Source organism: Haliotis asinina, chromosome 8 (assembly GCF_037392515.1).
Source record: "Haliotis asinina isolate JCU_RB_2024 chromosome 8, JCU_Hal_asi_v2, whole genome shotgun sequence".
Taxonomy (NCBI): Eukaryota; Metazoa; Mollusca; class Gastropoda; order Lepetellida; family Haliotidae; genus Haliotis; species Haliotis asinina.
Window position 1 is genome coordinate 24,523,186 of NC_090287.1, and position 21,682 is coordinate 24,544,867.

Here is a 21,682-nt window from a genome sequence, read left to right on the forward strand (position 1 = left end):
TTCTTGTGTTTCCCAAGATATTGCTGGAATATTTCTAAAACCAGAGTAAAACTGTACTCACTCACATGCAATGACCCAAGTCAGTAAATCTGACCACCTAATATAATCCATCATTTTGGGGTTACATGCCAACAGCTGGCTCACAGTATGAGGAGAAAAAATAAACAACTATCTCCATGGTTACCCAGGGATTTACCTTGAGTCCTGTATTTGAGGATCTATGGGATGCATACTCTTATTTCGGGGGTGCTGGACTACAAAATAGGGGTCCCAGACACTTAAATATTATTAATACTATGTTATAATATTGTTGCAATTCAGTTACTGTTTTTGTATTGTACTGTATGATGGTCATCAGAGTAATTACACTGCAAATAATACCATAGCCAGGCTTGTAGCAGACTCAGTGATAACTTATTGTTACTTGATCAACATTTAAAAAAGAGTATTTGAACCAGGGTAGCCTAGTGGTTAAAGCATTTGCTTGTCATGCCAACTAAACTTAGGCGTGTTGCTGGACAGTGTTCATCAGCATTTCCATGTTATTTTATTACTCAGATAGATCAACTAGTTCGAAAACAACAGGTCCTTGAAGCATACTGGGGCATACATGAGTACAGTGTGAGAGATACCGAGGGCTGGAGTTTCTGATTTTACATGACAATGCTTCATCTCACACCTCGCGATTGGAAAAGTCTGCAGAACATCGAAGAACTTCCTCTTCCTCCATATTCACCTAACCCCAAGTGATTTTCAATTGTTTCCAAAACTGAAGTAACATCTCCATGGAAAACGCTATGCTGGTAATGACTCAAATCTGTTGTACTCGTTTGTATACCCCAGTATGCTTCAAGGACCTGTTGCTTCCAAACTAGTTGATCTATTTGAGTAAAATAACTGGAAATGCCAATGAAGAACACTGTCCAACAACACGCCTAAGATTAAATGGTGTCACCAGTCTAGAAATTATTTAGGCTTAGAACTTTTTGAGCAGCCCTCATAACATCTAGCTCTGTGACAACACAACAGCAATTTTAAAATGTCATCTATATCTGTCAAATCCATCCATCTACGAAAACCCATCAAGATTAAAGACAAAAACTCATCCACAAAAACGTCACCTTAATCTACAAAAAGCTTCCCCCTTAATTCTGTCAGTGAAGATGAAAGTCATAAATCCTCCCCGCATGCTGTTATGTTCATGCACAACCAACACAAACCTGCACAGCCTTTCCCTTCCCACAACACAAGCCCATGCTGGCTGTATGGGAGTACACTCAAGGCCACAGAATCACAGAACTGCTTCACGGGACGCCACCATTTCCTGTAATCTCCTTACTGATTCCAACCTAAATTAAAGATCATCTACAAAGATACATGACTGCCTGTGTAGGACCATATCCTCAAAACTAAAACCGATGGAAAAACTAAACCATGCAGTCTATGCTAGCTCTGTGCTGACTGTACAATAACTTAGTTATAGCTTCTACTGTAGAGGAAATTACACAACAGCGGAGTAATTCCCGAATCTTCTTCTCCTCCCACTGGCACTGACAATCCATTGATCAAGAAAGTCAATAATGATACCTTCCAACTCACAGGACATGATGCCCGCAGACAGAGATTTGTAACCTATCCACGACAAAAAGTCGACCATAATCATGATAATGGAGACTTTCAGAAACATGATACAGGACAGGAAGAGCTTCTATTAACACAGTACACCAAATCATAATGAATTTATAAATAATACAAAATTATATATCAATAAACATACCATAGAAAAAACAAACAACATTGTATTCATGTTTACAGAATCTTGATGGTGATGGTGTTACCATAGTTTAGATTAAGGTCCATCTATTCTGGTTTAGAACCTTCTTTTCAAAATGAAAAAGGCTTGTGGTATACACTTCTAACTTTAATTAACTTTTCATAATATAGTTACATAGTTAAATACAGACAACAAGAAAAGGCCTGACAAAGAGTTACTTCCCTTCCTTTATCAATCATCAACTAATTAAAAGGATTTTGTCACCACTGAAATATATCTACACCTGAAAATAAAAAAATGCTTGTCACAAAATTATAAAATGATCCTTGTAAACGGTCAGCATATTCAAAACATGAAAAACAAAAAATGCCTAAGTAATTAAACAAAACTGAATTTAAAACATGTGGAACACAACCTGAGTAAAATATCAGGAAACCTTACTCCATCCTCACCAACTCTGTTTATACTGAAATATGATATGATAACACACCACCACTAAGAATACAGTGAATCATTCCGCATAACTGTGACCAATTTACTCATTTCAGTGACAACAGACTGTTACTATTCAACAACGGTAAAAACATAGCCGACATACCTGTATCTGGAGAAATTTACTGTTTTGTATTCCCATGCTAATCCTAAACAAGGTTCACGTATTTGACATACAACGGAATCGGACCAGTGCCCTTAGCAATGAAAGTCCAACCCTGGACACAGAACTGTCTGAGGTATAGATAGGATCTGTCATTAACCACATCAGGTGGTAGGCAACAGGTGTTCTGATGCTTCAGATTAACTACATTAACCCTTAAACAGCTCAACCACATATCATTCCAATCTGCATGTATTCACATTTATACAGTTGACTCTTGTTATCTCAAACTTGATTTCTATATCATTTCCAATGATGTTACAGAAGCTGATGCAGCTTCTCGTGGTAGCTTATTACGAGGAGATACATTCTTCATAAACAAAGACATGGTGCACTGAAGGAAGACAGGTACATGTCCGCTGTGATACCTCCCTCCATCATTAAATCCTGATCAGCTTAAAAGATTATCTAATTTAAGGATACATAAAAGTTGGATGATTGAAACAGACTAGCCATCAATGGTTAGACCATATATGGCTTGACATTGTTCGACACAGTTAACATTTTTCTCTCATTTAAATTCAACTATTAGGATTAGTTAGGGGTTTTTTTATCAACCTATCATCTGACAAGCCTGAAAAGACATTCTGAACCAATACATATTATTATCATTATTCATTTAATAAACAAAACATTAAAGTGTACAAAACTCATCCTCTTTATAACGAGTGCTTACATTTCACTAAACATGTATACATCAACTTCCACACCCAGTCCTTTAGTCTCATGATCTGAAATTATCTACTCTTCCATTGGCTACTTTCATTAGCCTTTTTGATTTGCTATGCTACTCAGTTAAATAGACCAATCAGAATTTGAGTTACAAGCGACTTCTGTTGGCTGGTGTTGAGTCCTGCCTGTACAATTTCTGGTTCCCTTATCAAAACTGTGTATTGGTCAGTAAAATGTTGATGCATATCGCACCAAAATGGCAATGAACACTGAAATCTGGCTCAGTCATAGGACAGTTTACAAATAACAGGAGTCAACTGTATATGTCTATATGTATATAATACATCCAAGGCACAGTACAAAAAACAAGAGAACCAAACAGAGCCAAACAAACACAGACTGCTATTCATGAGAACCTACCTGGAAGCACCTCCTACTATGATGCAGGAAGATGTGACACACTAACTCTGTCTATTTAACCATGATCATCTCTAGAACATACCAACCAACACAACAACCCTACGGAAACAATGATCACACAAACAATCCAAGCTTCCACATATTCTGAGTGCAATCCAAACTGTCTCTGCTAATGTTTAATCCAAAAGAACCTTTCCTCAAATTAGTCCTCCCAATCTTCAGAATCAGAGGAATAAATGACAATATTGCCTCCTAGCACCAAGGAAATATGCAAACTCAATGAGATAATTGACATAATGAGAGTTATTAATCTCTGACAGACCAATATATAGTTAATGTCTGCAGTATGAATCATGAAGGGCGCAACAACCGAATTACACTCATTAGGTCACATGACTCCTAGACCTAATTGAACTAGCATGTAACTAAGGCAACGGAACATGGCATTTACATATAGCAATGCAGTAACTTGTCTTGTTTCAATAAATATTATCTGACAAACATTGACTGCCAATATCAAAATGGGACGCATATCAAGATAAAATATTTTCAGTAATTCACACTTAATATAGATATTTCTAGTCCATTTTCACTTTGCCTGGCTGGCTAATTTGTATGAAGAATCCCTTTGTTTTCAGTTTGCCCAATGGTCCAAGCAATGTGATGCCATATTAAACAATCACTGCCCATCTCTGTTCATGAAGTTAGCACTGGTATGTCTATATGTGAATGAAAACACCCATTCACTGTGGAGGACATATCAAATAATATCGTCACTACTTGACAAAATAGATTATTTGCCCCTCATAAAAAATATTCGCTTGAGAAAGTCAAAATAGAATTGTCAACTGCCACAGGGATAGTCTGACAAACATGGAATCAATTAATAACAGAATTCAACTCAAGAATGATATGACAGGTCCAGGTTGAGGTCCATAATTAGGCATTATTCTAAGTGGCATTCAGCTTATGCTTTACATTTTTAAAGATCTTTCAATATGACAACTATCAAGTCAGTCAACTTTACATGAACACTCCTTACACAAAAACAATTTCAATTTCCTTATTTAGTTTATACATTGAGGTTTCTTGAATATCTGTGTCTTCCATCATATTCATGTGTATATGAATTCATTTGTTCTCCTCAGGAATTACTGATAAGTTCAAGAATCATACTAACTCTTTTCAGAACCCTGAGTGCTCAAAGAAGTGAATTTAGTAAACAGGCTAATGCTTTACATGGCAACATGAAAATACAAACAAATATATAATATCCATTTTGCATTGAAAAAGTGTACCTGTGAAAAAATGCTTGAAAATTTATACAACTAGATGACTAATGTGTTAATAATTTGCAATAATAATTTCATATCAGCTGGTAGCCATGGTGATGGTGCATCAACTTGTCACAGCCATCCACCAAGGTGTACCATTACCATCTGGCCTCTATTGTATCAGATGTTCATATAAAACCATAATACACACATCACTCTAGCTAGAGTGTAACAGTGAAACTTACCTTGACCAGTTCTATGTCTTCCTTATAGTCATGACGCATCTGAACCATGGCTGCCTGGTGTTCTGGAACATATAGAACATGACAGCTAGCAAAATCCTGGTTTTAACTGGTCTTCAGCAACCTAGGTTTGTTGTTAGAGGTGACTAAAAAGGCCATGTACAGGCTATGCATGGGATCAAGTGATCACACCGTTGGTTGACAGCATGAACAACAAATCCTTGGTGCTGAAACAACTATAGCCAGTTAGCTGTAAGCAGTTACTAGGCTACTACTCCCCAGGAATTGCCAAGCAGAGATCAAATCAGGATCCCAATGCAAGGTCAGGCTATAGGGTTCAATGCTGCTTTAACAATTAAAACAATAAAATCCCTGCAACTTCATGATCAAGGAATTTACAAATTGATGTAGGATGTAGATGTTTTCACTTGTAATTAGACCCACAAACACTACGATTGTTTGATTCAAACATCCATGGTGCCAAATCCTGGTATCAAAGTGACAAAACTCTGCAGGGTAAACTGCAGTGCTTTACACCATTCGGCCAGTGTCAGGTAACTTTGAGAAGCAGTATCCTAGAGTATAAGTGTGATGAGTATATGAGCGGCAGAAGTTCTGACTACCTGGAGCATCTGGAGGGTCTGGTGGGTCTGGTGGGTCTGTAGTCGCAACGTCATGAACAATCTCATGCACTACCTCACGCACAGACTGTGTCCATTGGATGTTTCTCACTAGAGTCTCTACCACCACCTGGCTGGTCATCTTGACCTCTCCCGGACACCCTGACCCAGTCGCCTGGTTTACCATTGGTGGAGGACTCATCAACAGTCACAGACTGAATACATTCTTCCAATCTTTTGTTTCCGTTTGATCATCTCAGTGTATGAAAATATTTCCCAATCAATTTCATATACTTAACAACTCCTAACAGCTCACACATTACCTAAGAAAACACTGCTTAGGTCAATGCATCAGATTACAGGTAGGCAAATTTCAACAAACTAAAATTATCACTTCTTCCTCACGCCCTTATGTTAAAGTTTTCCTAGTAATGACTATGTAATCAGGATATAATAACAACACATGATTAATTGATCCATATCTAATCTCAGTGTCCCATTCAAATTCTAAATGACACCAGATCTGGATCTCAATAATTAAGAAAGGAAACATATAGGTTGTCACTCAAACACTTCCAAATCCCAGACATGTCTCTGTTATCATAGCTGCAGATCTCATCCCAGTATCCCAGAGTTCTAACACAATGACACTGCACACATCAATTATTCCATGACAACTTTGAAACCAATTACAATTTCCCACAAATGTAAAATTCTCGGCCTTCACATAAAGTCCAAAGACATCCGTAATTTAACTAGTATCAGGAAGTAAGTATGCCCATCAATGACCAGGAACTTTTTGTCTGCTTTCTCACATATCAACAATCAATACAGTCACATAAACTTGTTGCACAAAGACACAAAGTTCCAGAGTACAGTAAATGGTTCCTTGTATGATCCTGTTTTGATTCCTGCTGGTAGTCTCCCAGGTATATAAATCCTACACTGCACAGCCTGCTAGCATATTTCAGGCTAACACAAACAGCACATCTCTGTCATCGTAAACTTCCAAACAACTTCCCGTTTAGTATTGACTCCCCCGCCACGACAGCCATGTACCACAGACAAATCCTACCCAACCTACTATAATTAGGTAAATTACAGCCGATTATGTGCAATTTGTCCCTTGAAGAGCACCGTTACACTGTTGAATGATGGTGTTGTAAGCACTGTTACAGACAAGCTCTGAAATGGGTCAACCACCCAAGAGACACACTCTCACACCACTGGGTGATATATCACTGTGATATGCCCTTTATTGCCTTACCATCCTTGTCTATCATTATTGTACAGTGACTGTATCTTTAAGGGCCTCTGGCTAATTGTTTAACTGCAAAGATTGAAATAAAAGTAAATTCCAGCTGTGGTTCCGCACCCATGACACTGTGAACATCAGTGCTCTTATCATGCACTTTATCTTTGTGATAGGGGAAGTATGAAACTTTTTGTCAATGTCAAAGGCTCTTTTTGTGTATTGGTTGGCCAGATCATGAAGCGAGTGTGTTGGATTTAACCACTTTAAAGAGCATTTCAGAAAAATTGCAGTTTCTCAGTTTAATAAGTAAGGTAGCACTAGGTGAGACCAGTGGTTAAAGTGTTCGCTCACCTTAAAGGCATGGTTCAGTTCCATTTGATTCAATGATTACAGTCTATCACACCCATTTCTGGTGTCCCTCACCTTCATTTAGGTGAAATACTGCTAATATCATACTCATCCACTCACTCACTCACTCACTAATGAGGGAGAAAATCCTGAAGCTAGCATGTCGTGGACATTTTCAGAATATTTTTTCCACTTTATCCCAATACCAATCCCTACCAAGTGATGGATGAACCATATGCTGCTGTTAAGCAGTTGTGAATACAGAACTTTGTGATGAATTCATAAGTATTTGTTACTGGATATCATGTCAGCCGTGGTTTGTACTTATTGTCCATAATACATATTGCCAAAACATAATACATGTTGCCTACACCCTTCCTGTTAACATATACTGTCAAAAGTGATGATTACCCTGAACACACTGCATCCAATTCAAACCATCTATACATTACAGTGAAAACCTACAGGAACCATTAAACCTGCAATAAGCCATAACCCAAAACAACAGGAATCTCTCTTTGTCCTCCAAACTGACAAGCAACAGGAAACCTGTCAAGGTCCCTGGGTAGAATAGGCCTTCAGCAACCCATGCTTGCCATAAAAGGCCACTATGCTTGTCGAAACAGGTGGCTAATGGGATCAGTTGGTCAGGCTCACTGACTTGGTTGACACATGTCATCAGTTCCCAATTGTGCAGATCGATGCTCATGTTGTTGGTCACTGGATTGTCTATTATTTACAGACCGCCGCCATACTGCTGGAATATTGCTGAGTGCAGCATAAAACTAAACTCACTCACTCACCCAAGCAACAGGAAGCTCCCATAGTCCCCCAACCTACCATCTACCATCACCCTAAACAACAGGAATCTTCCATTGTCCACCAACCTGCCCCATCTATCATAATCCCAAACAACAGGAATCTCCCACTGTCCCCCAACTTGCTACCAACCATAACCCCAAACAACAGGAATCTCCCACTGTCCCCCAACTTGCTACCAACCATAACCCCAAACAACAGGAATCTCCCACTGTCCCCCAACCTGCTACCAACCATAACCCCAAACAGGAATCTCCCACTGTCCCCCAACCTGCCATCTACCATAACCCCAAACAACAGGAATCTCCCACTGTCCCCCAACCTGCCATCTACCATAACCCCAAACAACAGGAATCTCCCACTGTCCCCCAACCTGCCATCTACCATAACCCCAAACAACAGGAATCTCCCACTGTCCCCCAACTTGCTACCAACCATAACCCCAAACAACAGGAATCTCCCACTGTCCCCCAGCCTGCCATCTACCATAACCCCAAACAACAGGAATCTCCCACTGTCCCCCAACCTGCCATCTACGATAACCCCAAACAACAGGAATCTCCCACTGTCCCCCAACCTGCCATCTACCATAACCCCAAACAACAGGAATCTCCCACTGTCCCCCAACCTGCCATCTATCATAACCCCAAACAACAGGAATCTCCCACTGTCCCCCAACCTGCCATCTACCATAACCCCAAACAACAGGAATCTCCCACTGTCCCCCAACCTGCCATCTACCATAACCCCAAACAACAGGAATCTCCCACTGTCCCCCAACCTGCCATCTACCATAACCCAAACAACAGGAATCTCCCACTGTCCCCCAACCTGCCATCTATCATAAACCCAAACAACAGGAATATCCCACTGTCACCCAACCTACCATCTATCATAATCCCAAACAACAGGAATCTCCCACTGTCCCCCAACTTGCCATCTACCATAATCCCAAACAACAGGAATCTCCCACTGTCCCCCAACTTGCCATCTATCATAACCCCAAACAACAGGAATCTCCCACTGTCCCCCAACCTGCCATCTACCATAACCCCAAACAACAGGAATCTCCCACTGTCCCCCAACCTGCCATCTATCATAACCCCAAACAACAGGAATCTCCCACTGTCCCCCAACCTGCCATCTACCATAACCCCAAACAACAGGAATCTCCCACTGTCCCCCAACCTGCCATCTACCATAACCCCAAACAACAGGAATCTCCCACTGTCCCCCAAACTGCCATCTACCATAACCCCAAACAACAGGAATCTCCCACTGTCCCCCAACCTGCCATCTATCATAACCCCAAACAACAGGAATCTCCCACTGTCCCCCAACCTGCCATCTACCATAACCCCAAACAACAGGAATCTCCCACTGTCCCCCAACCTGCCATCTACCATAACCCCAAACAACAGGAATCTCCCACTGTCCCCCAACCTGCCATCTATCATAATCCCAAACAACAGGAATCTCCCACTGTCCCCCAAATTGCTACCTACCATAACCCCAATTCACAGAAGACAAATGAACAACCACCCATTGCCCTCCAACCTGCCATCAACTTCAAAAATACAGGAATCCCTCATTGTCCTCTTACCTGGCACCAACTATAACTGTGAACCCAATTCCCCGAGGGAAACAGAAACAATAGCAAAGGGTCAGTGATGGCATCACTCACCTGGCTCTGTATATTTGAGGGATGGCCTTGTGCTGTGGTCACTGTCGTCAGCCTGTGGTGGCCACATGGGCATCAACTTCCCTGGCGATTCAGTCTGGCTGGGGGGCGGGGCCTCCAGGTGTGTCCAGTAGTACATACATAGTGGCTGGAATCAAAAGAAAGAAGAAATTAATGTATGTTCAACAAACATTTCAGTAGGGGAATAAGAGATTTCAAGGTCGTAAACCTGAAACCATAGCACATTGCAAGAGGCAAGAATATAAGTATATCTCATGTACACCAGTGGAGAAGTGGACATGGTCTCACACCTCAAACCATAAGGTATTAACAGAGGCAAGAATAAGAAGAAAGAATGAACTACACTAGTGGAAGCAGTCTAACAGTGGACATGGCCTAAAGCCTGAAGGTGTATCTAGTAGGACATAGACAGAGGTTGAATAAGGAAGACTATTTAGATGATATGCAATCTAGAAGGAAGATTACTGGAGTAGGCAGAATCTTCAAGTTTGTCTGGTAAGACACACCAAAGCTGCATTCAGAATGGATGGAATAAACAGGTGTCTAACTGCATTATATCAGAATCTTGGACTGTGTGAAACGGTATACTGAGTTATGTTACATTCAGGAGTTGTCTAAGTGGTTGGGTAGAGCTAGGGGTTGTCTCTCGATGTTCATACAGTTTGGTTAGATTTAGGCTGGGATTCCTAATTCCTATTCCAGCAATATGGTGGCAGTCTGTAAATAATCGAGTCAGCACCAGACAATCCAATGATCAATAGCATGAGCATCGATCTGTGCAGCTGGGATCCAATGACATGTACCAACCAAGTCAGCAAGCCTGACCACCCAATCTCATTAGTCGCCTCTTCCGACAAGCACAGTCGCCTTTTATGGCAAGCATGGGTTGCTGAAGGCCTATTCTATCCCAAACCTTCATGGGTCTAAAACAAGCAAGCAATATAGATTACATTAACAATTGCATAGATCAAAGATTAGAGCATAACTAGAAAGAAAGTTCTCTTAGCATATGAATCTCTAAAGTTACCATGTTGCAACATTATTCTATCTGTTTCTATGTATAGTAATACTGTTGGCATGGCTACCTTGTACAAAACTTTAACTTGGGGAATATATATCAGTTATTTTCTTATTGACCAATAGCATTTTACCATCTACAATGCATCATCCTGTGTCAACATTGTGTGGTTGAGACTTCAAGTCAGTATTATCATAATGTCGCAAGTGCTGCAACTGTTTTCTCACTAAAATGTTTGGCTCCTAATTTCTATTTTGTTCCATGCTGAAGAAGACCATCCAGATCAATGTGTAACAATTACCTTGAGGTTATCAAGTCTAAAAGTTACTCAACTTAGATGGTATTTTTATAAAAATTTAAACAGAATTACCATGGCAGAGGTAACGAGAAAGGATTAAATCTATTACATGTATGGGTAATACCAAACTTGCCCCAATCTGACAAATGTACTAATGTACCAATGATCAAATATTCCCTTATCCCAGAATCAGGAAAATCATCCCATTTCCTAATATTCTATTTAGTGCAGCAAGTTAACATTCCAACAAACAATTAACATCCCTTATCCTTCATCATACATGTTCTGACTGTGGCATAATTGTCACTTCCACTTCTAGCTGTAATATACAAGCTGTTGCTGACTGTCAGAACATGGCAGCTGTATTCTGCATGGCCAGTCCTGATGATGTGAAGGTGCTCACACTGGCAATGGTGGATAAGTGGGCATATTACCGTGTGATTCATGTGATCACCCTCAAATCGTCTCTAAATGTTACAGGTATGTTCAACTACTATGGAGCATCTAGTTTGACTATAATTGGTATGCCATTTTACAACTAAACATGCTACATGTTAGTACATAGGTACACAGACAGACAGAGAGACAGAGAGATAGACAGGCAGACAGACAGACAGGGACATGTTTGGACAGGTAATTCTGACCTGTGAATATGTCAGTCTATCATTCCTCTACCCTCTTAAAAATGTTTCAATAGATACTACATTACTTCCTAATTTGAATAAAAACCTACATTTTCCATTATTAAGAAACAAAAGCTGTCCTCTGAACAAACTGAAGGCCAAATATTGTGTTTTCCCTGACATGTGTTCCAGCTTCCCAATGAATCAATACACATGGCTTCCATGCAGTGACCACATGTGGTGTTGCTGCACTTGACCCGACTGCCCATAGTACATTACAATGCCTCCCACATGGAGGAAGGTCATGTCAGGTTACACCTAGGGTCATAGTTAGTGGCACTGATCACAAACAAGTGTCCTCAATGAAGTGGTTGAACTAGTCCAGGTACAAGTCTAGTTCTGAACATTTAAAACATAACAATTTTGGAGAAAACAGTAGAGTTTTTCAAGGGTCTGTAATTCATAACAGTTTTAATGACCATGCATGTCTTAGGCACGTAAGCGAGTGAGTAATCCACTCACTCACTCACTCACTCACTCACTCACTCACTCACTCACTCACTCACTCACTCACTCACTCACTCACTCACGAGTAAGTCAGTTTGTCACTCTGGGTTTTCCACAAGGATAAAACACATTCTGACCAGGAAACTCTTAGAAGAAGTCACAGGCATGACTACAGAACCAGATACCTCAAAAGAGTACAAGTTCAAGTCATCAGAAAACTTTATATGTCAGAAAATATATTATATTTCATATGTTAGTAAACATATGAAATATGAAGGGTGCTATGTAATTGCATTGCTTACAAATTTATTACAAATCCTATTTACACATACTCATAAATACATAACACTTTACATCAAACAAATCAATCTAATCTGTATCCTCATACCATTGGATATCTATAGATTCCATCTCCCAGTTATGTGAAAAAAGTTATGAAAATGATATGCAGCATTTATCTCAGTGCCCACATATTTGTATGAGAGTCCAAAAATATCTTCACAAGATAAATCAATAACTACTTTTTTTATGGTATTACTATGAATCATTATCCCTGCATGCATGAACATAAAAAGGGAAAACAGTTTGCTGAATAATATTTCATGCATGGATGACTTTATGTCCATTAAACAATAGCTCTCAGTGCCCCCAGTAAACAAACACAGTGAAATTCTTGTGTTGTTTCCAGTGAAGCATGAAATATTGTATTCCTTAAACAACCACTTCAGCATTCCCGAGCATCACATGACCAACGGTACTGTCACATGATCACAACAGTCCAGTTATGTGCGTGTCTGTCCGTGATATAAAAAACGTATGACCAAGCATAACCTACAAGAATGTTCATGCCAGAAGTCACGCCAACACAAATGTCATCAGGCTCAAATTACACAACATTAGCTGTCCAAATGATAAACTGTAAATGTATATATATACATATAAGTATTATTTTGGACAAAACAAATAGAGACATTGTTACACTAGATTAGTTGCCTTAAACAAAAACAAAATGTCCCATGAATTTCAAAGTAGAAAGTATGGTTGAAACAAATGCTGGATCAATAGAAAATGTGAACAGTACATTCAGGTGCTTGTTTCCAGATATTCGTTTTCTCACAGTAACATTTTTTCACTTCAATACCTTTCCTGACAAACAATCTTTTGCAGGCAAGGTGCTTACATGTATTTCTTGCCTTTTCATCTGTGAAGCACAATGCATCAACCAACATTTTTGTTTGTTGTTTTAAGATGCAATCAACAATAGTCAGGTAATATGATGGTAGTCTGTATATAATTGCAGTCTCGATCACACAATCCAGTGATCAATGCTCCATGTCATCAGTTTATGATGACATACAATTGAACAAGTTTGCATGTCTGACCATCCATCCCTTTAAGTGCCTGTATCACATGCATGTTTTGTAAATTCTAAACTGGACCTTCATGGAATACAAGAAGCAATTCACACTTACTGAAATATTTTACTTAGGATATTATTACTTCAAACACATTAAAATTTGTAAATGTCAGCAATATCTTGCTAACATAATTTGACAAGTAAATACAGGTAATTATTTGGTAATGGGGATATCACAAGCTGCAGCATCCTTCATTCCTGCTGCACTAACATGTCACTGTGACAGCCTAGTCTACCCTGCAAGTCCCCATCACACTGTACGTATGTATGTATGTCATGTGTACAGTCTACATCAAACTGTGTACACACCTTAATTCCAATGTTGTACAAACACCACATGAAAAGATCACTCTCTCTGTCCAAATGTCACGATGACAATCTAAACCTTGACAGTTTCGCCATTACGAGGATGATACACGTATCTCAACAATGAATAACCATGTGCTCTGAAATTCAAAATACACCTGATAATAGAGAAATGATGAGTTTCAGAGTCAAACCTTGTAAGATATCTGACCCATACTGACAAGGATGTTTGCATTTTCCACCATCGCATCTACTGCATTAAGAGTGTTTCAAATCATCATGATGTACCTATGATAATCAGGGTGCAAACTACCTTCAGCAACCCATGCATGTTGTATGAGGCAACTACGACGATTAGGTGGTCAGGTGTGCTGACTTGGTTGAAACATGTCATTGTATCCAAACCGCATGCATTGATGTTCATGATGTTGAACTTATTGTGGAGTGTGCCGTTCAGCAAAGAAAGAAAAACAAACCCATTAAAATGATAAAAATCTAAAGTATATCATACAAGATCTACTACTGTAACTTAAATCACTATGAACACATATTTCAATACATTCAGGCTGTGAACAATCCAAACTGAACAACCATTTCAGGTGATCCAATCCTGGTCATGCTGATCATCAGATCACAAATGATTACAACAAAAACCATTTCATCCTTATGTTCGATTAACAACTGATCAATTCTACATCTGATAATAGATTGGATTTGAGGCTCAACACTACACTAACTAGACTTAAGTGTCTTTGTTGTATATATAAGCAGGACATTCTGAACTGGTTCACTTTAAAAAAAATGCACAGTGCAAATAATAACTACATACATATGTCAGAACACAAAAAACACGTGTCCATCAACATAGTGAATGACTGTAAGTCAACTTTTGATCAAAATGATTAATACAGAAGAAAACACAAAAAGTGAAATTGTCATGGCTGGTGTGCTGGTTGGTATATAACATAAGAAACACCACTGGTTTTTGCTGTGTGAGACATTTCAAATGACACACTCAAATGTTTATGTTAAAATTACTTTCAATAAAACTAATTGTGACTTGCAACAAGTTTTAAAAAAAATTGTCATCAAAAACATCCAGACACTATAATTCCAGAAAGGTTTTCAGATGTAATGTCTTCTGCTCCTTTCTGAGTGCCTGAAGGTCAAGAAACACTCCACTGAGACCCATTTGCAAGCATCAAAGCAGTAGTGGCCTACCCACACATCCCAGGCATCCACTCCAGTGTGTGTCCCCATGTTATAAGTAAACTTATAATTAACTGAGAGGAGACACAAGCTGACCTTGTGGAACAACTTATCTCTGACACCTTCCTCTAAACCTTCTCTCCCCTTAATTAACACAAGCTGATATTTGATACAGCCATTTGTACCTTGAGTCAACCTCAGCACTCTTTCCGTCCACCCTAAAATCCACAATTTCCTCACTGGAATTAATTCAGGCTGATATTGGATACAAACAGTCACACCTTTACTCCAGCCTTGTAGATAAGGTTTCTCCTCCCCCTACCATTCCTACCATCTACAGCTCCCCCCCACCCCCCATGAACTCTCATTTACACCACATCCCATATATCCTCCCATTTTCACTCCTTACCCCCTTGAAAACACAAGAAACCATTATGAGGTACATTTCTCCCATCACTTCCAATCCCACACCTTCTTCTAGTGTGGCCCCTTTATACCCCCTAAAATATTCATTCATTCAAGATCCCCTGTACACCCCCTGTGTCACGTTTATCCTGGCTCTACCTTTGCCCCACCCCCTCCTCCCAGTTATAACAACATAGAACAAGGTTCAGAGAGGGTAACAGTGAAAGCATTTTCCCCAAACTAAAAGCTCTAAAGAGGTAGGGTGGGAATTAACAATTCTCTGGCTGTTATCCATAAATACAGACCAGATCTAAATCCCAATGTGCATTTATACCTTGATAACTTGAAAACATGTATGCAGAGGACCATGTATGTACCTTGAGCATAAACCTGTAACTACTGTCATAGAAACAAGTTATCCATCGTCTACACTAATATTTATTTCACAAGGTTGCACTACACCATGCATGTCTAGAACAAAGGTTATGCTCTATTCACTTTACTGTAACTACAAACAATAAGATGTTAATCCCCAGATGTTAATCCCCTTGCCCAATACATTATACATTCACTTTCAGCCAATGAGGAACAAGATTTACATCAATGTTGTCAATGGCATTGTTTATATGTATGAGTTAATCATCAGCATGTTCTGGGCTTTTTGTGGATGGTGGAGGAGTTCATGTATTTGTATGATATACTGAATGATTCAACATCTTGAATAAATATTTTCCAACAATTAATCCTGCACACTATTCAAGGATAGGATTACATAATGCCATTTAAAAAGTGGTGAAATGTAACGCGTATGTTATATTTCTGATTCTCTTTAGAAAATGTAATTCAAAATTTTATATATGCTATAATCAGTGACTGGTACCTTAATACCATACACTATTTACCTGCTGTTCTGAATTAAAATGGTTCTGGGATCTTCTAGTGACTGAGTGAACAAACTAAGCTTTAGGCTGCAGTCTGCAATATTGCACCTATATGTTGTCCTTTGAGCCTTTTAGTACTACAATGCAATCTCAATTCAGATTTCCCCATTTTTTTTAGATTTTAAGTATTAGGGGCCTGATAATAAATAGGACCCCTACATTTTCCTTTTCTGATTTCAATACTGTAATCAATGCTGTTTCACATACAGTCAGTCATCACTCATTAGAAGTGCATTTAGGTCTCAGTATTCACACACAGACACTAAATCTTTGTAAACAACATATGTATGAGAACACAAAGACTGTTATATATACCAGTCAGGTAGGCAGACATTCCTAACAAGGGATGAATCACAGATGTGTCATCCCTACACAGTGTGGTATAAACTTGTTATCAACCATCTGCTTAACTGTCACTCTGTCTAAGAACCTGATCCTATCTGACTACCACTACTTTTGATAATATGATAATATTTGCTGAAGAAAAATAATCACTACCTATAAAGGCATGATTGACAGAAAGTGGTTTAAAATAACATGATAATTTGCTTTTGTTTACTGTCATCATGGACATTGATTGAATAAAATCTGTGACAATAAACAAAATAACATGACTTGACATGATATGAAAATGTGCAGTGTTCCCTCTTAAACAAGATCAAAGGACTGTCTACACAGGTTATAATGCCATCATTTGCCCAAGAGAAAATATGGTATTTTATCAAGGTGGCATTATAACCAGGAAATACTGTACATGTGTGTTTCATGGGCCAGTGTGTATCATGATACTGTACTATTGTTGTGTTTAGTCAGCATTATTCCAGTTATACTATTTTACAGAGTACTGATATATATTTTAAGTCATGGAGAGGAAATCCAGTGAGTGAAATCATGAGCAGCAATTCACACTGAGGGACAGAGACACGCTATCATCCAAGTCTGACAACAACGTATTGGTTAAGTCTCATCACAGTCCTGGAAACTGGAGAAAACATTGTACTATGTGGAAAGAACAGGAACAAACACGTTTTCTTGTTTTAAAATGTACATACTGTTTTGAGACAGTCCATGTACTAGCTGGAAGTAATCTCATTAATTCTGGTGCCAATTATATCAGTTGTTTTACCTCTCCCTTTGCACCATGTTTACAACAATGTTTAGTCAACTGTAACAGACCATAAGATCAAGAATACATTAGGGAGTTCCACTGATCAATTTTGTTTGACTAAACAAAATGAGAACGGTGTATTACAAGATAGACAGCAGGAAGACAAAATCTATAGCTAGTCATCTACTTGCAGCAAAGTGACTGACCATACATTCTTTTCAATACAGGGAGGTGGGGCAGCCTAGTGGTTAAAGTGTTTGCTCCTCTTGTCAAAGCTCTGGGGTCAATTCCCCATATGAACACAATTTGTGAAGCATATTTCTGGTTTCCCCCAGCGTCATATTGCTGGAATATTGCTAAAAGCGGCGTAAAACCCGACTCACTCACTCTTTTCAATATACTTTTAAAATACAGTGGACAGTAACATCCTTAAGAATCACTTGAATCCACACCCACCTAGCACATTGTGAATAGGGCAGTCTTAAAGAATGATACCCACACAAGTTTTTCATTCAACATAACAAAAGTACAAAAAACTACATTCAAAATGACACAAAATATGAAGACAATATGAAACATTTTTCAAGATAAGAAATGTGGAATTTGTGGGTTATTTAGTTGTCCTCTGAAATATATTAAAAATATCATGTTATTAAATATATAATGACTAAACTGAAAACCTTGAAAAAAGACAGAAAAGAATACTTATTCCATGTCCAAGCACTTGTAAGCAAAATGATATGCTTTTGTATATTCTTGGTGAAGCATGCGTAATAGCATTATATTAATCAATCTTCAAGATGACAGGCTGATATATTACAAATACCTTCAGACAAAGCTACAATGATTACCAGCAGTTATGATTCTTCACTTGGTGTAGTTCAAATTGTCAACTGTTTGTTCATTCATATGTAAATAAGTATAATATTGTCTAAAATTTCAAACTTGTACCTTACACATTTTTTAATTACAAGTCAGTGGAATGCAGACTCAAATTATGTCCAATGTGCTGAAACAATTTCAACACTAAGAAAACACTGGGTGGCTGACAAAGCACTCTGACAGCGATCTGTAAACACTAGGATCATATCAACATTCCACTATCATCTACCCATTAAAGGGGATTACAGGCTTGAGGCCTGAATTCTCTCATAATCAAGATGAATAACCATACCATCTGAGAATGACATGTCATGATGTGAGCCATCACCATGCTATTACTTAAAGGGGCCCTCTGCGGTCAGTATGGCAGCACAGGCTACTTTAAGAAGACAATAACAGCATGAATAACAGGTGGGTCTTTCAGTTTCAGGCATAACCTACAGCAAGCAGTTGTAAGCACACAGCATCATGATGTGAGCCATCATCAAGGTACATGTATCACTGAAATGAGATCTCTGTGCTCAGTGGCACTGGCCAGTGGCAGCATAGTTTACAATAAGGAGATGGTAAAGTCAGTACATTTCAGGTGAGCCATACAGTTTCAGTTGAAAGGTCATGTGGTCAGGCTGGTGGTATAACCTACAGCAAGCAGGTGTAAGAACCTGACAACTGACATCATGATGTGAGCCTTCAGCAAGGCATCACTTAAAGGGACTCTGTGTGGTCCCTGTGTCAGCCTGTTACATTAAGAAGACAATAAGGGCATGGCATTTCAGGTGAGCCTTTTAATTTCAATAAAAAGGTAAAAGAAACAACCTGCATGTGAGGATGTGGCATGAAAATGTAAATCATCAGAATGATTTTATTACAAGAGGATTAACATTAAGGTCCCAAATTTACCTTCCTTATTTACATCAACTAAAAGGTGTCTCAGAGGTGTCGGGAGGGTTAACCACCATTATTTGTATCAAGGGAAAGGGTGTCTAAGAGGTGTCGAGAGGTTATGCAGGTCACAAATTTACCACCATTATTTACATCAACTAAAAGGTATCTCATGCTGACCTCTCATTCCAAAACTATTTGCTGAAATCAGGTTTCTGTCCAAATCAAACTGCTAACATAGTCACAGCCATCTACACAGATACCACTGTAGCGATAGTGAAGATGAGTGACATTTGTCTGTTCCTGCCATGTGTGCTGGTGAGCCCTAAGATAACCATGTACCTTGTTACCATCCCAGTACAGTTCATGAATGGGCAGCATGGCAGGTCTGATAAATATTTGGTACACTATCCTTCGCCTTCTCCTGTAGACTCCACATTAGGAGAAAACTCTTCATAGAAATGTACCAACTGTATGTTCCTCACTCAATAAAACCTCACATAAACAGAGGATACTAAATGACATTCCGTGTAATACCATTTTTATCATATAAGTGAATGATGTGCTACATCTTGATACTAAATCTTTCACAAGTTTAATGGAAGTGTTATTTCACGGAAGCGAGTTTAGTATTCTGTTTATTCCTTCCAACACAAGTTGATAGAAACTGTGGCTACAGTGTGAAGACACCCAGTTTTCCTCAAGTCCAACAAAGCCCGGTACCACTGCAACAGCAGCACTAGCATTGTGACATCATATCTCTGAACCCTTATGACATCATACATCTAGCAGTATTACACTAGTGTAATATTGTGATTACACAATGCCATTTAGAAAGTGGTCAAATGCAACATATGTCAAATTTGGGATTTCACTTTCTTAGTAAAGTACAAATTCTAGTACTTTGTTTTGGTTGAATTTGACAAGAGTAGAATTTGTACTTTACTAAGAAAGTGAAATCCCAAATATGACATATGTTGCATTTGACCACTTTCTAAATGGCATTGTGTAATCATAGCTTTCGGCCATAGGAGCCGTGCCAATTTACACTTATCAGAAGGGTACACAAAGTATGCAGTCTAGACTACCAGTTGCTCGACTTTCATTTTTTGTGGAAGTTGCAGTGGCTGAGCAGGCTAGGCAGCTGACTTTGTGTGTTGGTGATTAGATGCCTGACTCTGAGGGTGCAGGTTTGAATCCCGGATGGGACTCAACCGAAAAAAGTACTAAATATTGGACTTCACGCCAGATGGAACTGATATGTTATAGATATCATATAAAGGTGACATAACCAAGAGACACTTCAAAGCAACTCACTTACTGTATATCAGTTCCTCTAAGTGTATCCATCTGGTTGCCAAGAACTATCTCATCTCTACAAACTTTATCTCTTAACATAGTCTTAAAATTCTCACCATTATCAAGTACCACTGTGGAGAACATACCAAACAAAACAGACAACTTTCTTATGTGAAAGTGAAAACAGGGATCTACAGTTTTATGTGAAGGTAAGCCATAATTCCATCACACTGTCAATAACGATAATAACAAGAGTTTGCTTGCATTATCCATCAGACACTTCCCTTCCTGGTTTGAATCATGAACTATTTATACTCCACTGCACATTAAAGTTGCAAGCACTGAAATGCCCAATAATACAGTTGCTTGTTAACACAATCAATGAGGTAGATGATCAATAATGTGTTAACAAACACCTGACACAGAAAGAATTAATAGAAGATTACTCACTTTGCATTCATGGCTAACTGATTACAATTATGAAGCATTTTCACTCATCCATTTCTTAGGTGGACCAAGAGTGGGGATACAGGGGGTCCATCCTTACCTGCCCTTACACCAATCACTAACCACCATTCAGATACACTTCGGCCTTTATTAACATGTGTGTCAATCAATACACTTCATGTAGCAAATGTGTTTGAACCCCGGTTTATGATACCCGGAATCTACAAAACAGAACAGCAACTAAATATAAGCTCCAAACAAGGTCAGTTTTAGAGCTTCCTCAAATTTGTCTTGCCCAGCATATTACTTACTTGTCATTCATGGCTGGTCCGTTAAAGTTGAAGTTTCAGAAATCCTTATACAAAGGCACACCAAAAGGTCACACAGCTATGTAAAAGTTAATCTTAATATCAATCCTTGAATTTGAAATCATCCATGTCTGTAAACATAAGCCTTGCAATGACAAACCTTATCAGTTTCAACTGTTACTCATTTCCTCCTTAAGACTGTGTCGACTGATTCATTCATCTCCAGGTTATATCTGCACAGGAATGTCATC

The 21,682-nt window shown here is 38.8% G+C and overlaps 1 protein-coding gene across 1 annotated transcript in view; it reads right to left on the reverse strand.

Annotated features, from left to right (window-relative positions):
* LOC137294556 (protein cappuccino-like) overlaps nt 1-21,682 on the reverse strand; it is a 66,495-nt gene that overhangs the window by 36,110 nt on the left and 8,703 nt on the right. The window contains exons 3-4 of the mRNA XM_067825601.1: nt 9,764-9,908; nt 5,041-5,102 (exon numbers count right to left, since the gene is read on the reverse strand). Of these exons, the coding sequence (XP_067681702.1) occupies nt 5,041-5,102; nt 9,764-9,908 (207 nt within the window). The remainder of the gene's footprint in view (nt 1-5,040; nt 5,103-9,763; nt 9,909-21,682) is intronic.